The 25,303-nt window shown below is 58.6% G+C and overlaps 4 protein-coding genes across 6 annotated transcripts in view; 2 read left to right on the top strand and 2 right to left on the bottom strand.

The window, feature by feature from the left end:
- The window catches only part of BAIAP3 (BAI1-associated protein 3), a 22,293-nt gene extending 20,687 nt beyond the window's left edge, over nt 1-1,606 (top strand). For all 3 annotated transcript variants that reach the window (XM_011957485.1, XM_011957487.1, XM_011957486.1), the window contains 5 exons: nt 130-210; nt 286-406; nt 478-601; nt 676-881; nt 958-1,606. In XM_011957485.1, the coding sequence (XP_011812875.1) occupies nt 130-210; nt 286-406; nt 478-601; nt 676-881; nt 958-1,061 (636 nt within the window). In that variant the 3' untranslated portion in view covers nt 1,062-1,606. The remainder of the gene's footprint in view (nt 1-129; nt 211-285; nt 407-477; nt 602-675; nt 882-957) is intronic.
- Nucleotides 1,607-1,785: 179 nt separating this feature from the next.
- TSR3 (TSR3, 20S rRNA accumulation, homolog (S. cerevisiae)) lies at nt 1,786-4,454 on the bottom strand. Its single transcript, XM_011957488.1, has 6 exons — nt 4,238-4,454; nt 3,922-4,141; nt 3,350-3,543; nt 2,600-2,776; nt 2,431-2,494; nt 1,786-2,155 (listed from the first exon to the last, which is right to left on the bottom strand). The coding sequence occupies exons 1-6, from the start codon at nt 4,347-4,349 to the stop codon at nt 1,984-1,986; spliced, it is 939 nt and encodes a 312-aa protein (XP_011812878.1). The 5' UTR covers nt 4,350-4,454; the 3' UTR covers nt 1,786-1,983.
- Nucleotides 4,444-14,718, top strand: GNPTG (N-acetylglucosamine-1-phosphate transferase, gamma subunit). Its single transcript, XM_011957489.1, has 11 exons — nt 4,444-4,558; nt 4,643-4,700; nt 4,780-4,847; nt 13,114-13,168; nt 13,248-13,331; nt 13,415-13,508; nt 13,583-13,697; nt 13,829-13,911; nt 13,988-14,119; nt 14,205-14,286; nt 14,377-14,718. The coding sequence occupies exons 1-11, from the start codon at nt 4,507-4,509 to the stop codon at nt 14,469-14,471; spliced, it is 918 nt and encodes a 305-aa protein (XP_011812879.1). The 5' UTR covers nt 4,444-4,506; the 3' UTR covers nt 14,472-14,718.
- Nucleotides 14,573-25,303, bottom strand: part of LOC105522882 (putative E3 ubiquitin-protein ligase UNKL) — a 19,786-nt gene continuing 9,055 nt past the window's right edge. Inside the window, exons 2-5 of the mRNA XM_011957491.1 lie at nt 21,043-21,270; nt 18,925-19,127; nt 18,426-18,683; nt 14,573-17,709 (exon numbers count right to left, since the gene is read on the bottom strand). Of these exons, the coding sequence (XP_011812881.1) occupies nt 17,554-17,709; nt 18,426-18,683; nt 18,925-19,127; nt 21,043-21,124 (699 nt within the window). The 5' untranslated portion in view covers nt 21,125-21,270 and the 3' untranslated portion in view covers nt 14,573-17,553. The remainder of the gene's footprint in view (nt 17,710-18,425; nt 18,684-18,924; nt 19,128-21,042; nt 21,271-25,303) is intronic.

Below are 25,303 nucleotides of genomic sequence, written 5' to 3'. Positions count from 1 at the left end.
TGAGCCACCGCGCCCGGCCACAGGCTGTGTTCTTGAGCATGAGGTGGCCCCACGGGCAGTCAGGCCTCCCAAGTGCCAGCGCTGGCCACCAGCACCCAGGGGCCCCCTCCTGATGCGCTTCCCCTGCAGAGGCTGAAGGAGGAGCTGCGGCTGCACAAATGTTCCACCCGTGAGTGCATTGAGCAGTTCTACCTGGACAAGCTCAAACAGGTAGGGAGGTGCCAGGGACAGGGTGCGGCCCCTGAGGCTCCCCGAACCCAGCTGCGCTCACCCGCCTTTCTGCAGAGGACCCTGGAACAGAACCGGTTTGGACGCCTGAGCGTCCGTTGCCATTATGAGGCAGCTGAGCAGCGGCTGGCTGTGGAGGTGCTGCACGCCGCTGACCTGCTCCCCCTGGACGCCAACGGTGAGCTGCGGCGGGGACGGGTCGGGTGGTGGCGGCATGGGGACGGGGGGCTCATGACTGTGCTCCTGCAGGCCTAAGCGACCCCTTTGTGATCGTGGAGCTGGGCCCACCGCATCTCTTCCCACTGGTCCGCAGCCAGAGGACCCAGGTGAAGACCCGGACGCTGCACCCCGTGTACGACGAGCTCTTCTACTTGTGAGTGTCCCAAGCCCCGGCCCCGCGCTCCAGGCTGCGGGAGTGAGACTCCGCTGACCGGCCTCTGTCCGCAGCTCCGTGCCTGCCGAGGCGTGCCGCCGCCGTGGGGCCTGTGTGCTGTTTACCGTCATGGACCACGACTGGCTGTCCACCAACGACTTCGCTGGGGAGGCGGCCCTCGGCCTAGGGGGCGTCAGTGGTGTCGCCCGGCCCCAGGTGGGCGGGGGTGCAAGGGCTGGGCAGCCCGTCACCCTGCACCTGTGCCGGCCCAGAGCCCAGGGTGAGTGAGCATCCGGGTGGGGGGAGGGGTAGCGGCCCCTGGCCGGCTCCCACACATCTGCCCACGCCGCTTGCAGTGAGGTCTGCGCTGAGGATGCTGGAAGGCCGCACCAGCAAGGAGGCGCAGGAGTTCGTGAAGAAACTCAAGGAGCTGGAGAAGTGCATGGAGGCGGACCCCTGAGTCCGTCAGCTGCCGACCCTGGCCCTGGCCCCCACCCCGAGTTCTCTGAAGCATCTTCCAGCTCACTGTGGCCAGCTTTGTACAGCCAGGACCCACGGCGCCCTTCCTGTGCTGTGACATGTGTGTCCTGGCCAGCCCTGTGGCTCCCATTGCCGTGGCCGTGTCCGTCTGGTGTGTGCTGTGAACCCCTGCACCCAACCCCACATCTGGGTGGCCAACTTGGCAGGCCCTGGCCAGAAGCTGCCTGGGACACGGTGCAGGCCACAGTGGGCTCGGCCACCAGGTGCGCTTCCCTGCCCGCTTCCTTGGGCTCCCCGGCCCTGGGTGGGCCGTGGGCAGCTGGTCTCCAGGGACTCAGTGAGTGGCTGTGCTCCCTGCACGACAGGCAGTGTGCAGAGGCATTTTTGGTAGTCACAGCTGGGGAGGGCAGAGGGTGCCACTGGCACCATTGGGTGGAGCTTCCAGAGCCTCCACTCACAGAGGGATGCAGAAGGCAGGTGAGTCAAGAACTGCCCAGGTCTCCAGTCCCCACAGGCTCCCACGCCAGGGACGTCACCCAAGACTGGTGGTCAGTGTGAAGGGCTCCATGCCAACTGGCAGGGTGTCCTTCACGCACATATCCGTGGCCACCCGAGACCTGCTCCACAGCTCCTCCAGGCACAGCCAAGAGTTCGCCCCAACCCTTCCCCAGGCCCAGTGTGAAAAACAGAGACTCACACGGGGCTTCCTGGCCTGCAGCTTCATTGCGAGAGCGCTGAGGCAGGATGCAGAGCACAGCTGTGCTGCAAGCGCGGAGAGAACCCGGACAGCTCCGTCCTGCCAGCAGCCACGAGGAGCCGAGACTGCCAGGCCCATCTATGTCCCTCGGGTCTCTAGATTTTTTCGTTACCCAGCCTCAAATATATATTTATGTCTGCAGCCCTCAGTCTCTCTGCCGCTTCTTGATTCCTTTCCAAACCGTGGCGGGGGCCCTGGCTTCAGCCCCCTGTCCCTGAGTCTGCTCCTCTTCAGGGCAGCTGCTGCTGGTTCCTCCGTGCTCGGCGCCAGGTCCCGGGTCTTCAGACGCATCACTGTCATCAGTGTCCGAGGGCAGCCTAGGAGGGGAGGGGAAGCACGTTCCCAAATGACATCCTCCCTGGCTAGCTGGAGGCAACCTGATCCACAAAAAGCCCCAAGCCCAGGACAGATTCGTCTCCATGTCCTCTCCAAACCCAAACCTCTCCAGTGGGACATCCACTTCAGGTTTTCTAGTCAGACCATCGGGGTGTTGTTTACACCACCACCCCCAGGCAGCAGGAGGGGTCAGGCCAGAGGTAGAGGAGAGCCCTGGGTCTGAGTGATCATGAAATTAAGAAGCCCAAGGACCTACCGGGTGCTGGCCGCAGGCCTGTTGGGGTTTCCAGACTCTCTCCCTGAATCCACATCGAAGGGATCTGAGCCGAGAGAGGAAAGTGGTCTCTAAGTGAGCTCAGAGCAGAACCAGGCCTCCCACCACCCAGGCTTTGGAGGCCTTGGCTCCCAGCCCCGCCAGGGCTCACCAATCTCCTCCTCCTGGGGGCTGTCCTTGGCACTGGCTAAGAACTCCTGTTCTGCCTGCAGCACCTCCTCCGGGCCGCCGCAGGCCGCGTACTTGTCCAGGAGCTGGCGGTTCAGGTCCAAGAAGCCCTTGCCCCATTTAAACTTCCGCAGCAAAATGACAGCGAGGTCCGGAAAGCCTGATGATGTGACAAACAGGAAACCCAAAGCAGTAAACGGTCCCCTCGAGTGTGTCCTGATCACCTGCTGCCGGATGGCTCTCCCACGTAACTGCAGGGTCCTCACCAAACAGCAGCTCACAGTCCTGAGAGCCCGTGCTGCCCCCAGCCCCAGCCTGCACCTCCCCTGCTACAGTCCACACCTCTGCAACCGACCGAGTCCCCCTCCTTGTTGTGAAACGCAAACATTCCCACCAAGACTGCCCCATGCCTCATCTGGGCTTCTTTAGATCAGCAATTCAGTGAGGAGGACAAGGAGGATAAGCAGGATTCTTGGGGCAGTGCTGCCATGATAATGAATGGCACCCCACACGCTGGCCTCTGTACAGCAGCGATCCCATTCTGCCTCCACTGCAACTCCACAGGCCGAAAACCTGAAGTGACAGTCGGGGCTGAAACCCTGGTCTGTCTGAACTGCTTCCCTGTCCGTCCCTTGCGCTCCTCCAGGGGTCTGTCGGCAGGAAACACCATGCTGGGAGCACAGCAGGAACACCAGGTTGCCCTGTCACGCTGCTGTGGAGCCCCTGGACTCACCTACGATGCAGAAGGTGGCAGCAAAAGCTTCCACGCAGGAAAGTTTGCACGGCCGGCCATAGTTCACGGGGTTGGCAGCCACCAGGTAGGGCAGCAGGCGCAAGTGGCTACCTCGCATCTTCCCAAACGGCGTCTCGTCCAGCCTGGCCCAGGAGCAGTCGATGACGGCGACCCCAGACTGTGCCACCAGCTGTCTGCCAGGGACAGCATGGGGTAAGTTCAGGAGCCAGTACTACCCAAAGTGAAGCATGTCCCAGGAGAACTGCTTCGCTAGGGACTCAGGGACATCATTCCGCCATTCCCAAACATCCTCAAACGGACTTCATGAGCAAGCTTTTGAGGCAGCTGTTTGGGGTACCTAGAGCATGCGTTTATTCACTCAAAATACGTTTAGTATCCCCAAATCTCCTTTATCCTAGGCTCTGCACTATGCAAAGGAAGCAAACTAGACAGACGTTCCCTGCCCACGTGGGTGTGGGTGTGGGTGTGACATACAAGTCCCACCAAGCGATCCCTGAAAGGAACCACGCGCTGGAAATGAAGACGAGCTAGGGCAGGCCTCCCGCGCCTACCTGTCTGCGGGGGACACGTACTGCTTGCCCACGGGGCTGAGCACCAGACCGCCGAACCTGTGGCCCAGGCGCAGGCAGCGCACCAGCCCCAGGCGGGCCAGCTTGCGGCCGGTGCAGCGCCGGGGGTCGCAGTGGCCCAACTCCCACATGGCCAGCGTGCAGGGCAGCGCCGCCGGGCCCGGGCCGCCCTCGCCCTCAGCCGCCCCCGGCTCCACGGAAGCTGCACGAGAGAGAGAGAAGGGCACTCGGCCTCAGCGTGGGACCCCCGGGCAGGCCCTCGAACCCCGACCCGCTCTCCCCATCACGCCTCGCTCACCTTGCAGCGCGGCGCCGACCTCCTCTGCGAAGGCCTCCAGGGAGCGGGTCGGGAGGTGCCGAGGGCGGCTGCCTTCCGCCCCCGGCCCGCGCGCTGCCCTCCTGCGGCCCATGGCGCGGATCTGGAGTGCCGGGTACTCCCCGCCCCACGGGTACGCCCCTCAGCCTCTGGACGGGCCGTGCGGCTGCCAACGCATGCGCCGGGCTCCACTTCCGGTTCCCGCGGTCACGTGACCGTCATTCCACGTGACCGCGAGGCGCTGCGGCGCGATGGCGGCGGGGCTGGTGCGGGTGCTGTTGGTCCTCGGGCTCTCGGTCCGCGGTGAGTGGCCCGGCCGCCCGCGTCCCCAGGCCCCGCGCGCGCTCTGCATCCCGGCCTCCCCGCTCACGGTCTCGCTCCCCGTAGGGCCCGCGCCGGCAGGTGCCGCGAAGATGAAGGTGGTGGAGGAGCCCAACACGTTCGGGTGAGCAGCCTCGCGGCTGGCGGCTCGGGCAGGGGGACGGCCCGGGCCAGTTCCCCGCTGACCCTGCCGCTTCCCGTAGGGTGAACAACCCGTTCTTGCCCCAGGCCAGTCGCCTCCAGGCCAAGAGGGATCCTTCACCCGTGTCTGGTGAGTGAGGAGCGCTGCTGGCGGGCGCGGGGGTGGCCGCGGGGGGGCAGCAACAATGGAGGATGGGTGAGAGACCCTGAGAGTTACGGCCCGGAGTCTAAAGCATTGGTTTGTCAGCCTTCTAAAATTAATGTGGAAGTGCGAGAGAATATACTAGAACGTTCCTGTACCGAATTAAAAGTTATCTCCAGACTTAGTCGTTCCTTTTCTTTCCGAGAGGTAATTGCCGTTCATAGTCTGGTAACTTTGCAGAGGCGTTTCTGTGCTTTTACGTGCGTATCTATGCAGCCGGAAAACGTGTAGTTTTTGTAATCTTTGTCGCTTTTTAAAAAAATCATGCTGCGTGAGTATTTGGCTGATTGGTCGTTGTCACTCGCTGTATGTCTTGGGACGCTTCATGGTGGTGATATAGGTCTTCATTCTTTCTCTTGGTGCTCAGTACGCGATCGGATGGCACTGCATTTCCCGATTGTATTTAGGTTCTTTACATTTTTTTTGGCCATTAGAAATAGTGCTGTGGAGAACATGCTGTGTAGGTGCCTTGGTTTGCACTCAGGTGAGTGGTTTCCCAAGGCAGGATTCCGGAAGTGGAATTGTTGGGTCATGAGTATATCTGCCCTTTAAACACTGAATGAGTATTAAATATAAGAGACAAAAATCCAAGGAATTTTTTTTTTTTTTTGAGACAAGAGTCTCGCTCTGTTGTCCAGGCTGGAGTGCAGTGGCACGATCTCTGCTCACTGCAACCTCCGCCTCCTGCGTTCAAGCGATCCTCATGCTTCAGCCTCCCGAGTAGCTGGGATTACAGGCATGCATCACCATCACGCCCAGCAAATTTTTGTATTTTTAATAGAGACAGGGTTTATTTCACCGTATTGACCAGGCTGGTCTCAAACTCCTGACCTCAAGTGATCCGCCCATCTTGGCCTCCGAAAGTGCTGGGATTACAGGCGTGAGCCACCGTGCCCAGCCTCGATAATTTTATTATCGAATACTTTTATGTGTTAGGGTCTGTGCTGGGGTTGCGGAAACGAACACAGATATACCAATGCTTGTCCTCAGGGAGCTGACAGTCTCATGGGGAGTGATGGAGGAACAGGAACTGAACAAAGAATTAGGTAAAATCCATAGAATGGTCAATGATGAAAAATGCCATGTAGATATGTGAAGCAGAGGAGGGAGTGTGTGAATGTGTGTTATTGTTTGGGGGATCGCTTTTTTTTTTTTTTTTTTTTTTTTAGAGACAGGGTCTTGCTCTCTCACTCGGGCTGGAGTGCAGTAGTGTATTCATAGCTCACTGCATCCGTGAACTCCTGGGCTGAAGCAGTCAACCACCCTCAGCTTCCTGAGTAGCTGGGACTACAGGTGCATGCCACCATGCCTGGCAAATTTTAAGTGTTTTGGTAGAGATAGAAGTCTCACTACGTTGCCCAGGCTGGCCCCAAACTCCCAGCCTCAAGCAATCCTCCTGCCTTGGCTGGGGACTGCCTTAAATAGGGTGCTGAGGAAAAGTCTAAGAAGTGACATTTCAGCCCAAAGCTAAAGGAGAAAAGGGAGTAAAGCTGTGCCTGTTTGGAGAAAGGGATTCTGGAAAGGGAGTGGCCAAAGGCCTTGAGCAGGAAAGCCCCTGCCAGAGGCGAATCAGCTGGGGGAACCACAGATGAGAGAGAAAGGGGATCAGGTGGTACCGCAGCTTGGCAGGTTTTGTGGACTTTGAGTCCAAAGAGATCTCTCTAAGGTTTTTGTTGTGTGGCTGGGCATGATGGCGCACGTGGGGTTAGGCTCACTTCCCTGAGGCTCAGAGCCATGGGATGTGGCTTCCCAGGGCCTGAAGTGCTGGAGTCGGGCCAGCACCTGTCCCAAGAAGCTGGGGAGGAGGCAGGCCGCTGTGTAAGAGCAGTTCCCGACCGAACCCCTTCCATTAGGAGAAAGGCAGCCTTGGCTAAGGGGACCACGTCTTTTCAGAGGTGAGAGTCCTGGAAAGGAAACAGAATATGCTGGTTGTGGTGGTACGTGCTTGCTGCTCAGGAGGGAGGCTGAGGTGTGAGGATCACTTGAGCCCAGGAGTTCAAGACCATCCTGGATAACATGGTGAAACCCTGTCTCTACTAAAAAAACACAAAAACAAAAATTAGCCGGGCGTAGCAGTGTCCACCTGTAATTCCAGCTACTTGGGAGGCCGAGGCTGGAGAATCGCTTGAACCCAGGAGGCGGAGGTTGCAGTGAGCTGAGATCACGCCACTGCACTCCAGCCTGGGTGACAGGGCAAGACTTCATCTCAAAAAAATAACAAAAAACCCCCAAAATTTAAAAAGAATGCCTTTTGTAGTGTTCCCCACCCCCATCCCCACACCCGGGCCCGTCAGGGTTCACAGGTGCATTTGGTTAATCACGTCTCTTTAGTGTTTTCATCTGGAGCAGTTCTCGTCCCACCTTTGGATCTAAGTGGCATGTTTGTTTTCCTGTTTCCCAGTCTTTGTGTTGATGGTGTTCTTCTCCAGACCATTTTTTCCTGCATCTGGGGGGTTGGGTGCGGATAGTCTCCCGCATCCGTGGGGTCGGGCACGGATATGCTAAGTGTTTTTTGTCTTTGATGTAGCACTCCTTCAGCATCAGCGTGTGAAACAGATTGTGCGCAGTGGGTAGGAGAGTGTGGTCTGTGGAATGAGCAGAGCAGAAAGATAATCGGGCTGAGAAACTCAGGTGTGAGTGCGGCCTAGGGCTCAGGTACCGGCAGAAGAGCCTCTGCCGAGAAGAAGGAAGGGGTGGGTTTGCCAGGGCCGAGGCTGGTGGGGCTGGGCTGGGCACTGGGCACCTCCATGGCCTGGGCCTCCACCAGACGAGTCAGGAGTCTCGTCCCCTGACAGCAGGAGCAGCAGAGGTTGGTAGGTCTGTGATTTGGAGACCGTATCCTGCTGTGGCATGGAGAGGGGATGGGGCACGGTCAGGTTGGTGGTCCTGCCACAGCCCAGCACACTGTCCAGGAGGGAGCTCTGCCTCAGTGGCAGTGGGAGGGAGCAGCCAGCTGGGCAGGACTGTGGGGCCCTGGCAGGGGCCGGAATCTGGGGAGGGGTTGGGGAGGAGCAGAGTGGCCCCAGGATCCTGGCTAGAGAAGCCATGGAAAGCAGACTGCAGGGGTCAGGCTGGGAGCTTGCTTTTGGTTGGGGCCAGGCTGGGTCTATGAGGCGGTTCTGGTGCTTGGAGAGGGGTCATGGTGGGCACAGGACTCATTAGTGGGGATGCGTAAGGTCCAAGGGTGAGGGTGAGGCTGAGGTCCCCGGGGAAGTGCTTGGTGGGGCGTGGGGGTTGTGGAAGTTAGGAGGGCACTGGGACCAGGTGTGGGGCTAGGCCAGGGAGCAGAGTGGGAGGGAGACCACCTCGAGAAGGGACTGTCACCAAGAGATGCAGCCCTAGGGGAGTGCTTCCCGCCGAAGCTTGACCGGGGCAGACGGGAAATGAGGGAGTCTAGGCTCAGCCAAGTTGATGGGGCCTCGAGGAGCTGTGGCCTCGGGCACAGGGACAGCTGGTGGTAAGGCCACCTGGGCCCGCAGGAGCCAAGGGCACCGGTGAGTGACCTGGCCATGCAGACTCTGAGCATGGAGCCTGCAGGTGACGTGTAGGCAAATGAGGAGCAGAGGAGGAGCCTGCCGGCAGGGGTGGTGGCATTTGGGGGTGGTGGTACTTGGGGGTGGAGACTCCAGCTCAGGTCTGGCTGTGTCTGACTGAAGGAATGGAGGGGCCGGACCCCACCCCTCTCAGGAGAGCAGGCTGCTGAGACCTGAGGGCTGGGCGGAGGGGAGGGGCTGTGGCTGGGGTTCTGGTGCGGGCCAGCAGCAGAGGACCCGGGGTACTGGGCACTGCCGGTTGGGGGCTTGTGGTACCATCCCCTGCAGGAGGCTGCACCCCAGCCAGTGGGAGCCCCCTGAAGCTGTGGACAGCGCCCAGGCAGAGGCGTCCTCCCAGCTGGGGAGCCAGGCCAGGCCCCGCCGCCCTCACGCAGCCCTGTCTGGACAGATGGCCCCGCAGGTGCAGAGCTGAGCTTGGCGCCCACGCCCCTCCTGGGGTGTCTCCAAGTCATGTCTGCCGGGACAAGCCTGGGAACATGAGTTCCCAGGACACAGGAGCCTGACCAGCCACCCTCCCAGTGGGAGTCTGAGTGGCAGATGGGCGAGGGACACGTCAGGGTCTCACATGGTTCCAAAGGCTTCCCTGGGTGCCTGTTGGGCAGAGCTCTGGGGCCACACTGGAGGGGCCGAGCCCAAGCACCCCAGGCTATGGGACAGCAGGCATGACAGGGCTGAGGTGGAGCCCCCAGCGGTTGGGCTGGGAGGACAGTGGGTGAGCCCGGGAGTAGGGGCCACCCAGATGGTATCTGACGAGGAAGGACCAGGATCTTCCTATATCCACAGCCCCTATCCCCTGAGCAGGGCAGCCGGGCCATCTTGGTGTCCATATCTTGGGAGGGGACAGCCCCGGGGTGAGTGGAATGTCAGGGAACAGAAGGCCAGGCCGGGCCAGCACCCTAGAAGTCTCAGTGGCTTTAGCCTCTGCCCTCCGGGGGCGGGGCCAGGCTGAGGGTGGCATCGGACTCCTGGGTCGGCCAGGTTCCCAGGGAACAGCCACCCAGCACCTCGTGTGCATTTTGGCTTTATTATTATTATTTTTGAGACAGAGTCTCGCTCTGTTGCCCAGGCTGGAGTGCAGTGGCGCGATCTCGGCTCACTGCAGGCTCCGCCTCCCAGGTTCACACCATTCTCCTGCCTTAGCCTTCCGAGTAGTTGGGACTACAGGCGCCGCCACCTCGCCTGGCTAATTTTTTTGTGTGTTTTTAGTAGAGATGGGGTTTCACTGTGTTAACCAGGATGGTCTCGATCTCCTGACCTCATGATCTGCCCGCCTCAGCCTCCCAAAGTGCTGGGATTCCAGGTGTGAGCCACCGCGCCCGGCCTTGACTTTATTAATACAGTAAAACTGCAGAGTTTAAAACGTCAGTCTGAGGCATCCTCCTCTAACCAGTGCACTTGCTGCTGCAGCGCAGGCCCGACAGGAGCCAGGGGCCAGGTTTCCTCCCCGCCTCCACGGCCCACACCCCAGCCTTGCCCACAGCCCAGAGGATGGCCTTGTGGCTGACAGTCTCGGTGGGTGCTGTGACAGGTGCATACCCAGCCAGGTCTCGACTCCCCAGCGTGCCTGAAGAACGGGGTGGCTGCTGTGGCGTCTTTTACTGACAAGTTGCCACTGGCCTTGATTTGTACACGCCCTCGCTCTAGCACTGCCTGTGGCCGGCCTGGCTGGAGGGTCGGGGCGCTGCACACCTTCCTTTTTCCCCCAGGGGCTGGTTTCACCGCCCTGCAACCGTCAGCACCATCGTCTCCACAACTTGCTCTGTCTCCTTCAAACCCTGGCTCCCCCAGCCCCAGCACCCACCATTCTGCTGTCTCCGAACTTGGCTGTTGCAGAGACGCCACACAGATGACCTGTAACCGCGCACGACCTTCTGTGTCTGACTGACTCCTCTTGGCACAGTCTCCCCAGGGTCCCCCAGGCTGGAGGCTCTCAGTGCCTCCTTCGTTGTTACGGCCGAGGACTGTCCCAGGCAAGGACAGACCACGTGTTTACCCGTCGTCTGGACACGGCGGTGGCTTCCGACCCCTGGCTGGGAATAGGCTGCTGTGAACTTTTTTTTTTGAGATGGAGTCTCGCTCTGTCGCCCAGGCTGGAGTGCAGTGGTGCAACCTTGGCTCACCGAAACCTCCGCCTCCCAGGCTCAAGCAATTCTCCTGCCTCAAGCCTCTCAAGTAGCTAGGATTACAGGCGTGCACCACCACACCTGGCTAATTTTTATTTAGTAGAGACAGGGTTTCTCCATGTTGACCAGGCTGATCTCAAACTCCTGACCTCAGGTGATCCGCCCGCCTCGGCCTCCCAGAGTGCTGGGATGACAGGCTGCTTTGCCAGTTTTTAAACTGGGTTTATTGTAGGGCTGTAGTTCTTTATATATGCTGGATATGAATCCCTCACGTCTATGATTCGCCACTGTTTATTTTCTCCCATTCCATGGGTTATCTTTTCACTCCCTTGATGGTTTTTTGTTTTGTTTTGTTTTGTTTTTTCCATGTAGAGTCTAACTCTGTAGCCCAGGCTGGAGTGCAGTAGCACAATCTCAGCTCATGGCAACCTCTCCACCTCCCAGCCACAAGCAATTCTCCTAAGTCAGCCTCCTGAGTAGCTGGGACTGTAGGCATTTGCCATCACGCTCGGCTAATTTTTTGTATTTTATTAGAGACCAGGTTTCACCATGTTGGCCAGGATAGCCTCGATCTCCTGACCTCGTGATCCGCCTGCCTTGGCCTCCCAAGGCGCTGGGATTACAGGTGTGAGCCACCATGCCCTGCCTCTACGCCGGTCTTGATGCTAGTATCGCACTGTTTTGATCATGACCGCTTTTAAGTAATTTTTGGAATCAGTATGTATGAGTCTTTCAACTCTGTTCTTTTTCAAGACTGTTAGATGATTTGGGGGTCCTCTGAGACTCCCTATGAACTTTAGGATGTGTTTTTCTATTTCTGCAAAAAATGTCATTGAGATTTGGATGGGGTTGCATTGAATCTGCAGATCACTATGCGTGGTAGTCATCTTAAAAATATTAAATCCATCAGGGCGGGCGTGGGGGCTCACGCCTGTAATCCCAGCACTTTAGGAGGCTGAGGCAGGTGGATCACCTGAGGTCAGGAGTTCAAGACCAGCCTGGCCAACATGGAGAAACCCTGTCTGTACAAAAATACAAAAATTAGCCAGCCGTGGTGGCGGGCACCTGTAATCCTAGCTAATGGGGAGGTTGAGGCAGGAAAATTGGTTGAACCCAGAGGTGGAGGTTGCAGAGAGCCGAGATCGTGCCACTGCACTCCAGCCTGGTGACAAGACTAGACTCCATCTCAAAATAAATAAATAAAGGGTATGGATGTCTCCTGTCAGCCTGATGTAGTGGGTGGCACTGTTTGTACATGGATAATTGTGGTGTCTTGGCACATGGACCCTTGTGTCGATATAGAACGTATTTGTCTCCTGTAGTTCCAGCCGCTCCAGCTCTTTTGGCTGTTCACATGAATACTCTTCCAGACCTTCACTTACAACCTGTTTATGTCTTTAAAAGTTAGTCTTTCAGGCGGGGCGCAGTGGCTCACGCCTGCAATCCCAGCACTTGGGAGGCCAAGGTGGACGGATCTGGAGGTCCGGAGTTCCAGACCAGCCTGGCCAACATAGTGAAACCCCATCTTTGCTGAAAATACAAAAATTAGCCGGGTGTGGTGGTGCGTGCCTGGGATCCCAGCTACTCGGGAGGCTGAGGCAGGGCAATCACTTGAACCCGGGAGGCAGAGGTTGCAGTGAGCCGAGATCGTGCCATTGCACTTTAGCTTGGGTTCCAGAATGAGACTGTCTCTCAAAAAGAAAAAAAATAACCTGATGCCTGATGAGGTGAGGTGGAAGTTCCATCCCAAAACCACCCATCCGCACCCCTGGCTGATAGAAAAACTGCCTTCCATGAAACCAGTCCCTGCTGCCAAAAATATGGGGGACCACTGGTTTAAGTTCTGTAGACATACAGACCACAGCTAGAAAGGTAACTGGCATTTAATTTACCCCTGTACTAGGGGTACAGCTCAGCTGTCTCCCTCCAGCTGAGCTGCTGTCTGTCTACTCACTTCCCCGCAGGGCACATGGGCCTGCAGGTAGCCAACTCCAACTCCTGAAGCTTTTATCTGGGAATGTTTTTTTTTTTTGGAGACGGGGTCTTGCTCTGTCAGGCAGGCTGGAGTGCAGTGGTACGATCTCAGCTCACTGCAACCTCCGCTTCCCAGGTTCAAGCAATTCTCCTGCCTCAGCCTCCCGAGTAGGTGGGATTACAGGTACACACCACCACACCCAGCTAGTTTTTTGTGTGTGTTTTTTGTGTAGACACGGGGGTCCCGCAGTGCTGCCCGTACTGGTCTCGTGCTCCTGGCCTCAAGCCATCTTCCCACCCTGGCCTCCCAAAGTGCTGAGGTGACAGGTGTGAGCCACGATACCAAGCCTTAACTCCAATTTTTAAAGGGCCGTTAGAATTCTTGGTTTTGTCTGTTTCTTCCATTGAATGGGACCCGTTTTCCTGTTTCGTTGAACATGTTGTGCTTTTTGTTAAAAACTGGTCCTTTGAAAACAGACTCTGCCAGTCTTTGCAAACAGGTTCTGTGCACGGAGCCTGGGGATCAGTGTGAGTCTCTTCCAGGGCCGGCGCATCTCTTCCGACTCTCGGGCAAGTGCTTCAGCCTGGTGGAGTCCACGTGAGTGCGGGGGGGCGGGGGTGTGAGGGTGGGCTGGGGTGCAGCCTGGGGACCCCCCTCATGCCACCTGTGTCCCCAGGTACAAGTACGAGTTCTGCCCATTCCACAACGTGACCCAGCACGAGCAGACCTTCCGCTGGAACGCCTACAGTGGGGTCCTCGGGTGAGCAGGGCCGGGCCAGGGATCCCAAAGCAGCAGCGCGGCTCCCCCGCCCGGCCTCACGGGCCGTGCCCGTGTCCCCGCAGCATCTGGCACGAGTGGGAGATCGCCAACAACACCTTCATGGGCATGTGGATGAGGGATGGTGACGCCTGTCGTTCCCGGAGTCGGCAGAGCAAGGTGGGACCTCAGACGGGAGCCCGGGAAGAGGGGCCCCAGCCTCTGCAGCACACTCACCGGAGTTCCCTCCCCAGGTGGAGCTGGCGTGTGGAAAAAGCAACCGGCTGGCCCACGTGTCCGAGCCGAGCACCTGTGTCTATGCACTGACGTTTGAGACCCCCCTCGTCTGCCACCCCCACGCCTTGCTAGGTAGGGGTGCAGGACGCACTGGGGGCCGGTGGGGTCGGCCATGCACGCAGCCCTGCCAGAGGCCCTGCAGTGGTGGGAGCCAGGGTTGGGACATGGGGCACCGCTGAGTCTGGCTTCTCTGGGGTCCTCAGTGTACCCAACCCTGCCAGAGGCCCTGCAGCGGCGCTGGGACCAGGTGGAGCAGGACCTGGCCGACAAGCTGATCACCGCCCAGGTAAGCGTACGCTCGGGGTTGCCCCTGGCAGGCCTGGCTGGGAGCTGGGTGCTGCCCCTGCATCCTCCACCTTCAGGGCCATGAGAAGTTGCTGCGGACACTTTTTGAGGATGCTGGCTACTTAAAGGCCCCAAAAGAAAATGAACCCACCCAGCTGGAGGGCGGTCCTGACAGCTTGGGGTTTGAGACCCTGGAAAACTGTAGAAAGGTACCGTACCGGGGGAGGTGGCAGCACACAGTAGCCTCCCGCCCTGCCCCCTGCCCTGGCCTTTCCCTTGACCTTCGTGTTGTAGGCGCATAGAGAACTGTCGGAGGAGATCAGAAGGCTAAAAGGTTTGCTCGGCCAGCACGGCATCCCCTACATGAGGCCCACAGGTAAGTCACTTGTGGGGAGAGGGCCAGGCCCACCATTGCACCCACCACCTGTGGGTCCAGGTGAGGACCGGCCACCTGGTGTTTTGGCAGAAACTTCCAGCTTGGAGCGCTTGGGCCACAAGACACCCAGAGCCAAGCCTGCAGAGCAGCTGCGGGGGGACCCAGGACTGCGTGGGAGTTTGTGACCCTATGCTGGGAAGGCAGAGGTGGTCACAGCCGAGCGCCCTACAGATTGGCTGGTAGGATCCCCAGGGACCAGGCTTGTGCTTAGAGAAGCAGACAAAACAAATATTCAAGGTTTTAATTAATTCCCATACTGATAAAAATAATTCCATGAATTCTGTAAACCATTGCATAAATGCTATAGTGTAAAAAAATTTAACAAGTGTTAACTTTAAACAGTTCACTACAAGTAAATGATTATAAATCCTACCTTCCGGGTTAAGAAAATTCCACTCAAACAACACTCTCATCTACTCAGACATACAGATTGAGGCTTCCAGAAATTAATCCACGTGACGCATCCACACGGAACAAGGTCTGCTGACCACAGTTACACACGTCACTGTTTCACGGCTAATGCTGAACACTAGAGTTACAGACGACAGGCAACACCACACAGAACCGGCCACCACCCGGCTCCTATGCCCAGTGCCAGCCATGGCCGCAGGTGGGAGCTGCTGGGCCTGCCTCCACGGGGCACCTTCCAGCCACTGCTGTGTGCCTCGGCCACCTAGGATCCATCCCTGAGGCCTTGGCCGCTGAGAGGAGTGAGGAAGGCCCCAGGGCGGGCAGCCCCAGGGTCTTCCCTCCATTTCCAATCCTCACAGCGCCGGCAGCCATTCTTTGGTCTTCCCACTGCTCACCTGTCCTCAGAGCCAGTACTAATATGGGGGAGCAGGTGTCTCGGCCGTCCCCCAACCCCTGGGGCTCCTGAGCTCCACCACCCCAGAAGCTGAGCCATGGGGACGCCCTGAGGGGCAGCCGCCACCTTGTTCCCAGAAAGAGCAGAGCAGCCGGCAGACTAGCGCTCAGCTACTCCCGACAACCGGGAGACATCTGGGCAGACACCATATCCCAGAAAAGACCAGAGGCCCGAAATGGGAACCAAGTGCATAAATAATAAAAAACAGGATTTTACACATTGATGACAGTAGCACAAAATATACGTAATTTCTAGATGCTGAGCTAATAAGTCATCACTATAATTAAAATAGATTCACTAAAACCAAGTCGATAGTTACCTGGAGTAGTGGACTAGCTGCAGAATGTCACGGATCCACTTCCTTTAAAATGATAGAATGTTGCTATCAGTTTGTCTTACGTTAAAAAAGTTCTTAAACCTCCTACTATATTAAATACATTCTAATTTGGTCACTGATAAAAATTTTTTACCTAGACGTTTTGCACTTTTAAAAAATGCTATTAAAAGTCTTTGGCAAAGCGACGGGTAGGGAGGAACACATTGGTGCCGCTGCCTGCTCTTGTGCCCTCACAACCTACATGGCCCACAGAGAGCCAGGTCGCCGTAAATCACAGACGCCTGTTCCTGCTCCTCAACTCCTAGGGACAGTCCCAGCCCTGAGCAGAAGGGTCAGGTCATCGCGGGAACGCGTTCTCAGTCGCGTTTCTGCTGCGGCTGGAAGCCACGCTGTCGCTCCAGGGGCAGACAGGCCAGGGGACCACAGCAGAGCCGGGACCTTGGGGGCCACTTCCCCCGTGTGCTCCAGGCCACTAAGAGGCTGTGACTGGGTCCTGGTGTGACCTTGCTGGCCACATGGATGAGCCCCGATACTAACTGGCAGTACGGGTCAGGTGACTCACATACACCCGGCACCCTGGCGCACACCACGGCTCGAGCATCTCCCACATGAGCATGACGGGGGTGGCCACAGGTGCTGGGGAGCCAGCCACTCTCCCAGTTCACTGCCTGATCCCCGCCAGGACGCCTAGCGATGTCTCCAAGGAGCTACAAAGCACCATTGCCTAGGACAGATCTAAGTAATCAGAAGACAGCTTTTTTTTTTTTTTTTTTGAGCCAGAGTCTCACTCTGTCACCTGGGCTGGAGTGCAGTGGCGTGATCCTGGCTCACTGCAACCTCTGCCTCCTGGGTTCAAACGATTCTCCTACCTCAGCCCCCCGAGTAGCTGGGACTACCGGCGCCCACCACGACGCCCGGCTAAGTTTTGTATTTTTAGTAGAGACGGGGTTTCACCATGTTAGCCAGGATGGTCTCAATCTCCTGACCTTAGATGATCCACCCGCCTCAGCCTCCCAAAGTGCTGGGATCACAGGCGTGAGCCACCGTGCCCGGCCAGAAGACAGCTGCTTAAAAAAGTAATTCTAAAACCTCTGATGTCTGATCCCTTCTGCTGCATTTTTCGTTAGTATCAAACTGTCTTTCAGAGGTTCAAGGGAGAAAACAAAACGATGTTCCTTCACTTGTTTAACAAGGCACAGACGCATAGGAAAAGTGGCCACGGATCACAGAAATGCAGGACGGAGCTCTCCTGCTCCCACGTCACGAGGCTGGAATATCAACCCCAGTGCCTTGTGCGCACACAGGCTCGGGAAAACTAGCTCCTTCCATCAAGTTAAAAACATCTAAATCCATAATCACTCTGCTTATAAATACTATCTGCACTTAATGGGAAAATGTAAAAATCCTAGGTCTTACTACTAGATAAACGCTCATTTCATAAGTACTAGTTTCAGAATATGAAATCTAATATATTCAGCATACTATGAATTGACAATAAACTGATATGAAATATTTAAGTTCACAGTACACATATAAAGCTTCATATTATCGCCTATTTAAAAAACAACATAGAAAGCAGCTTAGAGCAATTTATAACCTCTAAATTCCTCGCTTTACAAAGTGCTTTGAAAGACCCCAGCTCTCAGTGGTCCAGTCACAGGAGTGTCAGGACCACAAACTGCTGTGATCACAGCGCCACGCGGACCCCTGAGGCACCAGGCCCCTCGAGGACAGGCAGGCGGGTTCTGTAGGTTTGCCTTTAAGGTTTTTGAGGAAAATACCTTGACACCGTCGGTAGGACTAGATAGGTGTTAACGTGTGACAGGACAGCTGTCGGCCGAGCGCGGGCGGGGCTCCCAGCCTCATGATAACGGGCTGAGCGCGGGCGGGGCTCCCAGCCTCGGTCCTCACAGCGGTGGCACCAGAAGTGAATGACGACGTGTCTGTGGTCACAAGGAACGCTGGAGCCAGGGTGCCCAGCAGGAGGTGGCTGTCCCCGCTGAGGTCACCACCGCAGGGGCTGGCCCTTGCAGTAGGGGCACTCGGGTGCGGCGGCCGCACATGGCTCACAGAGGACGCGGTGCTGGCACGGCCGCAGGACGGCACCCTGGGCCCGCTCCCGGCAGGCCACGCACTGCTTGGCGCGGAGCTGGAAGATCACCTGCAGGGCCAGAACAGTAATGGGGTCAGGAGGCCCCTGCCCAGGCTGGACCAGCTGGGGAGCCACAGAGCCTTCTGGGCAGGACTCAGCATCTCAGGCCACACCTGGCCACCAGCTACAAAGACAGGGTCAGGGAAATGCCCCCAGCCAGGGCCACCTCAGGGAGAAGGCAGCTGCGGGGTGGTGGGAATGCTCTGTCTCGAGCCCTGGGCAGAGGACGGCCCCCTGGGGCCACCACAGACACGGCAGTGGCCGGACAGGCCAGGCCCCTGAGGGCCCTGGCGGCTGGGTGCCCAGGATGTGGGCTACGCAGGACACACTGGCCCAGAGCAGTTAGGCCAAGAGTCCACCCTTAACAGGCCGGGTGAGGAGAGGCATGCTGAAGTGGAGGGAGCACGTGTGAGGGCTGCAGCTGTGAACAGGGAGGGATGGGGCCACCTTCCCTGTGGAAGGTGCAGCCTGGCATTCGCTGGTAAGAGGGAGGGGTGAAAGGGCAAGGGCCAGCCTGACAGGAGAGGCGGCTCCCAGGGAGACAGGCAGGGAGGTCGCAGGGGGTCTGTGCTGGCGCGGGGCACCGTCCCCTCCTCCCCAGGCCCGGAGCAGACCCAAGGGGGCAGGGAAGGGAGGGGACACCACACCAGCCAGGGCCCTCCCCAGACAGGGACAGCAGCCCTGCAGGCAGGCTAGCCCATCCCCCTGCCCCGAGCAGGACTCACGCCATCCACGGCCTCCAGGTCCAGGCGCAGCTGACTCTGCAGCGAATGCAGCTTAGGCAGGGGAATGGTGCCGATGTCCCCGAAGCCCCGCAGCCCCGCCAGTGTGGAGGCGATGCCCAGGCCCTCCAGCTCCTCCTGCAGCTGCTTCACCTGCGCCTCCACCTCCTCCTTCTTCTGCAGCGCCAGCTGCCGGTCACAATCGGCCACGCGGGCACGTTCCTTGGCCTCCTGCGCCTCTCGCTGCCAGGCATCGCAGACCTGAAACCCAGGGCCAGGAGGCAGCCAGAGCCAATCTCAGCCCCTCCCACTTCACCTATGCCACCTGCAGACCCCACTGCCCGTGTCACCTGCGATCCTCCCTCCCCTCCCCCATCACCTGTGGCCTGCTCACCTGAGTCCCCTGCGGCCCGCCCTCACCTATCTCACCCCCCACCAAACACTCACCTGAGTCCCCGGTGGCCCTCCCTCCCCCTCACCTGTCTGGCCTCCACACGCTCACCTGTTTCACCTGCTGCCAGGACTCCTCCCACTGCCGGATCTTCCTCTTGGCCTCCTCCAGCTGCCGTCTGACCCGGGCCAGCTCAGCCCCATTTGGACTGGAACCCGAAGAGGATGGGGGGCCGGCGCTCAGGATTGGGGTGGGGCTGGGGGAGAAGCTGCCGGAAACAAAGTCCCAGATGCTCCCGGGGACACCGTTCAAACCTGAGTGTGAAAGGGCCGATGATGGCCCAGCCCAGCTGTGCTCACGGCCTGGTGACTGGTGGGTGCTATGCCCTGGCCCGGCCGCCACGTGGGCACCCTCTGGGGCTCACCCACCCTGATGGCAGGGGTCTTGCCCTTTGTTCTGCCTGCCCCTTGCCCCACTCCTGGACCCTACCAGCCTCAGGAAGAGGCGCTGGGGACCGAGTGGGCCTGGCAGAGGCACTGACAGTGACACGTGCTCCGGCCGGTCTCCCCACCAGATCTGTGCCTTCCTGGCCACCTGAGGAGTCTGAACAGAGAAATTAAATTCGAGTTCCTGGGACATCACGAGGTGGAAGGGGCAGTGGTTCTCAGACTCCACTCCCAGGAACACCTCACACAGACTCTCAGAGACCCCAAAGAGCTGTGTCCGCATGGTGACATCTGCCAGTGTGTATGCAGCTTTAGAAACTATGACTTAGATACTTTAAATGTTACTTAAAAAAAAAACAGGACTGTCATCCCAGCACTTTGGGAGGCCGAGGCGAGCAGATCTCTTGAGGTCAGGAGTTTGAGACCAGCCTGACCAACATGGTGAAACCCCATCTCTACTGAAAACACAAAAATTAGATGGGTGTGGTAGCAGCAGCCTGTGATCCCAGCTACTCGGGAGGCTGAGGCAGGAGAATCATTTTAACCCGGAAGACGGAGGCTGCGGTGAGCCGAGATTGCTGGAGCCTGGGCGACAGAGTGAGACTTTGTCTTAAAAAAATAAAAACTTTTAAAATTTTGTAATTTTTGTAGAGTCAGGAATCTCACTATGGTGCCTAGGCTTCTCTTGAACCCCTGGCCTCAAGTGATCCACCCACCTCAGCCTCCCAAAGTGCTGGGATTACAGGCCTGAGCCACCATGTTGGCCCAAAGTGTTTTTTTTTTTTTTTTTTTTTTGCGGTGGAGTCTCGCTCTAACACCAGGCTGGGGTGCAATGGCGCGATCTCGGCTCACTGCAACCTCCGCCTCCTGGGTTCAAGCGATTCTCCTGCCTCAGCCTCTGGAGTCGCTGGGACCGCAGGCGTGCACCACCACGCCTGGCTAGTTTTTGTATTTTTAGTAGAGATGGCGGTTTCACCATGTTGGCCTGGCTGGTCTCGAACTCCTGACCTCAGGTGATCCACCTGCCTTGGCCTCCCAAAGTGCTGGGATTACAGGCATGAGCCACTGCACCCGACCAAACCCACACTTCTTTTTTTTTTTTTGAGACAGTTTCACTCTTACTGCCCAGGCTGGAGTGTAACAACACAGTCTTGGCTCACCGCAACCTCCGCCTCCCAGGTTCAAGCGATTCTCCTGCCTCAGCCTCCTGAGTAGCTGGCACTACAGGCGCAAGTCACCACGCCCAGCTAATTTTGTATTTTTAGTAGAGACAGGGTTTCTCCATGTTGATCAGGCTGCTCTCGAGTCATCAAGCCCAGCCGTTAGTTTGTTTACAACGTAACAAACAGCCGTACACGGTGGCTCAAGCCTGTCATCCCAGCACTTTGGGAAGCCGAGGTGGGCAGATCACGAGGTCAGGAGTTTGAGACCAGCCTGGCCGACACGGTGAAACCCGTCTTTACTAAAAATACAAAAATTAGCTGGGGGTGGTGGCACACGCCTCTATAATCCCAGCTACTCGGGAGGCTGAGGCAGGAGAATTGCTTGAACCCGGGAGGTGGAGGTTGCAGTGAGCCGAGATCGTGCCATTGCACTCCAGCCTGGGGGACAGAGCGAGACTCAGTCTGCAGAAGAGGGGAGCCTGTGAGTAGCAGGCCACGTGCTCTGCCACCATGGATGGGGCACAAGGTTCCATGTGGGGCCCCTTGGTCAGGGTGGCCTCTGGGAGGCAGCCCCACGGAGGCTTCATGGGAACGCTTGCGTGGAGGGAGCCGGCACTCACCTAAGGGGCTGTAGGATGAGGCTGAAGAGCCCAGTGCACCCGGCTCTGAACGCAGGGGTGGCGGCTGCTGGGGAGGCGTCATGGCCGAGGAACCCACCGGCCCCGGGAGGGGCTGGGATAGTGAACTGAGTGGCGAGGTGGACGCGGAGGACGGCGAGTGCAGCGATGGTGCTCGGGGCAGGGAGCCAGGGATGGCAACAGGCGCAGAGCCAGCCAGAGACCTGGGACCTGGCAGGGGCGGACCAGTGAGCGAAGGAAGTACCGCTAGGCCTCTGCCCAAACATCTGTTCACCGGCGGGCGGCAGCCACGGAAGATGGTCCCTGCTGGCGGTGGTGGTGGGGATATGGGGGGTGGGGATACAGGGGCCAGGCCAGCAGCCACCGTCTATGGGTGTGGAGCCAGAGCCCCGGGTGGCCACGTCTCACACAGTTGGGCAAGCCATGGGCTCAAAGGGATTTCAACCAGAGGTGGGGACACGGGGGTTTAGCGTGGGCCACGCCCAAAAAGCCAGACACCCACCAGGCTCTGCCAGCCAATTTAGCCACTGGCACAGTCCTCCCAGCACTTGTCCAGGCCCCTTAAAATAGTTTACTTTCTTTTAAAGTCAGAAAGAAAAGATATGCTTTCAGGCTGAAGGAAAGGGTGTTGTACAGGATAAGACACATTTGTATGGATGTTGATCTTTTGTCTACAACGTGAATACATTTGTCCTTCGGAGACCATCAGGACCTTCCTCAGGAAAAGCCCCGCCTGTCTCTGCAGGGCCACTTTGCTGGGACAAAGGTCAACTGAAGAAGTGGGAGGGCCCGAAGCGGGCGAGAGGCTGAGGAGTCCGTGTGCAGGGGGGGAAGGGGAGGGGCAGTGAGGGAGAGGAGGAGGTACCGCCAGAAGGGGGCCCTACCGCCCCCAAAACCAGATAGGAGGTATTGCACTGTGGCCCAGGCGGGAGCACAGTGGTCCAACCTCGGCTCACTACAGCCTTGACCTTCCCAGGCTCCAGCGATCCTCCTGCCACAGCGCTTAGCTGTTCAGCGGCTGGAGGAGCAGCGCCCCAGGTGCTCCGTGCCCTCACCTGCCGGTCCCAGGTCGTGGCCGTCTTGCTCTTCCAGATCCTTCTCTAGGGATGCAATCTTCACATTGCTAAGATGTGGGTCTAACGCGGAACCTGTCAACAGAGCCCCCCATCATCCACAGCCCGCCCAGTGCTGCAGAGCTCAGGAAGCCCAGCTGAGGACGACTGTCCGGCCTGGGCTTAGAGTGAAGCCAAGGGCAGGAGGCATGGGAGTTGCTGGGGGAGCCTGGGAAGGACACGCCAGCCCACCCTCGCGGCCCCCAGCAGGCAGTGGGAGGCTTGGCTGGTCTCTGGCAGAACGAGCATGACGTGCCGCGGCTGCTCCTCGGAGTTTGAACACCTAAGCGTGTGTGAGCATCTGACCATGTGTGCGCACTCGACTGTTTGAAAAACCTTCCGGGAGGGTGATTTCAAGAAGCAGGTGTTCATCTGCAATTTCATGCCAAGCACCAAGACCTCAATCCCCGAGGCTCAGGACCGAGTGGGAAGGACCCTCCTCGGAGCGGCCTCACCCAGCCAGCCCTGCCTTCCAAGGCTGTCCCCACCCGTCCATGCAGGCCACGGGGCTGCCCTCCTGCACGGGCCCTTCCCTCCCAAGTCCCCACGCCCAACCCCGAACGGCAAGCAGTGGCCCCAGTGCCCCTTCCTGGTATTAGGAAGCCATCTTGAAGAGGCTGACTGAGCTCTGGTCACCAGCCCCTGAACACACAGCGTGTCGCAAACTCCTGCAGCCTCTGCACAGAGGTTGGGTTGGGGATGGGGGATGACCAGAGGATCTGGGATCTGAGAACCCATGTGCCACAGGGGGCAGGCCAGGGGCCCACGGCGGCTGCAGGAGCTCCGGGACACACCCTATGGGCCGGTGCCGCCTCCCACAGCAGCAGGTGGGAGAGGAGCCTGGCTCAGGGGTAGACAGTGGACTCCAGGTCCACCTGGGGGGTTCCTGAACCCCCACTGATGGCTGGTACTGGACAGTGTGCTGCTGAGTCCTGCTCTGAGACGCGCAAAGCCACCCCTGCCTGCCCCGTAAGGGCGTCAGACCCCCTTCTTCCTGTCCTCACCTGGGACAGATGGTCCCTCCCCGGCCCCGGGCAACCGCACCCCGTGGACACCCGTCAGGCCCGACTGCGGGTTGGCACACCGGGAACCTCCAGCCTGGCCAGCCCTGCCTGGTGCTCCGTTCAGACCAGTAGCCCAGCAGAAGTGAAGAGGTGGTCACTGCCCCCCATGTACCCGACATCAAGCCCCGCCCTCACAGGGCTCTTGCGGCCTCACTCCCCACACCCCACCCCACCCAGCGTGGAGCTGGCTGATCCAAGCAGGGCTGACTGCTGCGACCTGCTGGCCATGTCAGGGTGACAGCAGGTTCACCACACAGGGGGCATCCCAGGAAACAGCTGGAGAAACGGATTGGGCAGCCAGTGAGTCGCAGAGGGACAAAACCCCACTCGGATGGGGAAGAGGGCTGGGGCCTTTCCAGACATTTGCAGCATCAACAGGAAAGGCAGGAGGGTGACTTCTGAAGAAGAATGCGACACTAGCCACACGCGAGATTTGTGGGGACCGCAGGTGTGGGGCCCAGCCTCAGCTCATGGCCTGCACCTCACCCCTCCACCCAGGCCTCCACTTCTCCTCCGTGGAACCAACTGGCACCAGTCAGTGCCACGGGGACCACGGGAGCAACCACAGGGTGGCAGGTGGCCCTTCGCCTGAGGCCTGGTGCTCGGCCGCCACACACTCTGAACCCCACAGGAGCAGCCAGAACATCCTCGTGCCACCGTGGTGGCCCTGGCCGCGCACAGCCCATCGCGCACAGGCTGGTGTGGATGCAGCGCGGCCTGGCAGGTCTGGGCCTCTGAACTTCACCCTGGATCTGGCCTCGCTCAGCAGCCACACTGTGGAGACCGTGCTCCACCAACCAGAGCAGCAGGTGGGAGAGGAGCCCGGCTCAGGGGTGGACAGTGGACCCCAGAGGCCGCAAGGCAGAGGCCATCCCCACCCCACTCCACCGCACAGCACGACCCAGACTCAACCCTCATCCACACGCCAGCCATGAGGGAATTTCCGGGGCACGGAGGCCGGGCTGTGGTGCCACCGGACAACACTGTCCTTCCCAGTCACAGCGGCAGCAGGGCCCAGGGCAGAGAACCTGACCCTGAGGCATCCGGGAAAGCACATGGCACCTGCAGCAGCAGTCTCCACTCCCACAGAGACGCTGTTCAAATGAAGCTTTTAGGGAATTTCAAAGCTCTTACCCAGAAACTAAAGGAACAGGTGGGGGGTGGAGGCGGCCAGGCCAAGACCCCCTGAGGACCAGGAACCCACAAGAGCAGTCACCAAGGCCTCAGCCCTCAAGGACGCTCATTGGCAGAGCCAAAGGCAGGCCCTGGGCCAGCAGCACCCAGAGCCATTCGCTCCTCTCCTTCCCACTCACAGGACAGTGATGTTCCGGAGCGGACATCCACCCTGGCCTGCAGAGTGGGCCAGCCCTCCTGGTCCCTGTCATCTGCCTGACGTGCTCAGGCCATGGCCGAAGAGGGCACAACCTCAAAGCCTGACTGAAGTCGTGCTTTGAAGCACAGAGCTGAGACGCTGGAGGCAGCGGCAGAGGACCATGCACTGAGCGGCTTCGGACAGGTGGCTCCAAGGCTGAAAGTCACATCTGCAGTAGGCAGGGCCTCCTCCCTCCTCCCTCCAGGGCTGGAGCACACTCCTCCTCCCTCCTCTCTCCAGGGCTGGGGCACGCTCCTCCTCCCTCCCTCTAGGACCTGGGGCGCTCCTCCTCCTCCTCCTAGTGTCCACCCTCCTTCATGGCTGGCAGCCACATGACTCCAGTGTCTGCCTCTGCGCTGGGGGCCATCTCTTCTGAGTGTCTGTCCAAGTTTGTTCTCATAAGGACACTGGTCACTGGCTCAGGGTCCCACCCCACCGGCCTCATTTTAACCTGGTTATAAGGACCCTGCAGTAGCACCCCCCGATCTGTAGCAGGGGGGGATACATTCCAAGATCCCCCATGGAAGCCTGAGGCCGCGGACGGCACGGAACCCTACCTAAACAGGCTTTTTCCTATATGAACGTCCTCATTTGCATGTCAAGCCCAGTAAGAGATTAACAAGATTAACTAGTAACATAGACAGATTTCAGCACTGCACAGTAATAAAAGTTACCTGAGCAACCAAATGCCCTCC

Source organism: Colobus angolensis, unplaced genomic scaffold, assembly GCF_000951035.1.
Source record: "Colobus angolensis palliatus isolate OR3802 unplaced genomic scaffold, Cang.pa_1.0 Scaffold443, whole genome shotgun sequence".
Classification (NCBI taxonomy): Eukaryota; Metazoa; Chordata; class Mammalia; order Primates; family Cercopithecidae; genus Colobus; species Colobus angolensis.
The sequence above is the reverse complement of the archived record's forward strand: the minus strand, read 5'-3'. Positions and strand labels throughout refer to the sequence as shown.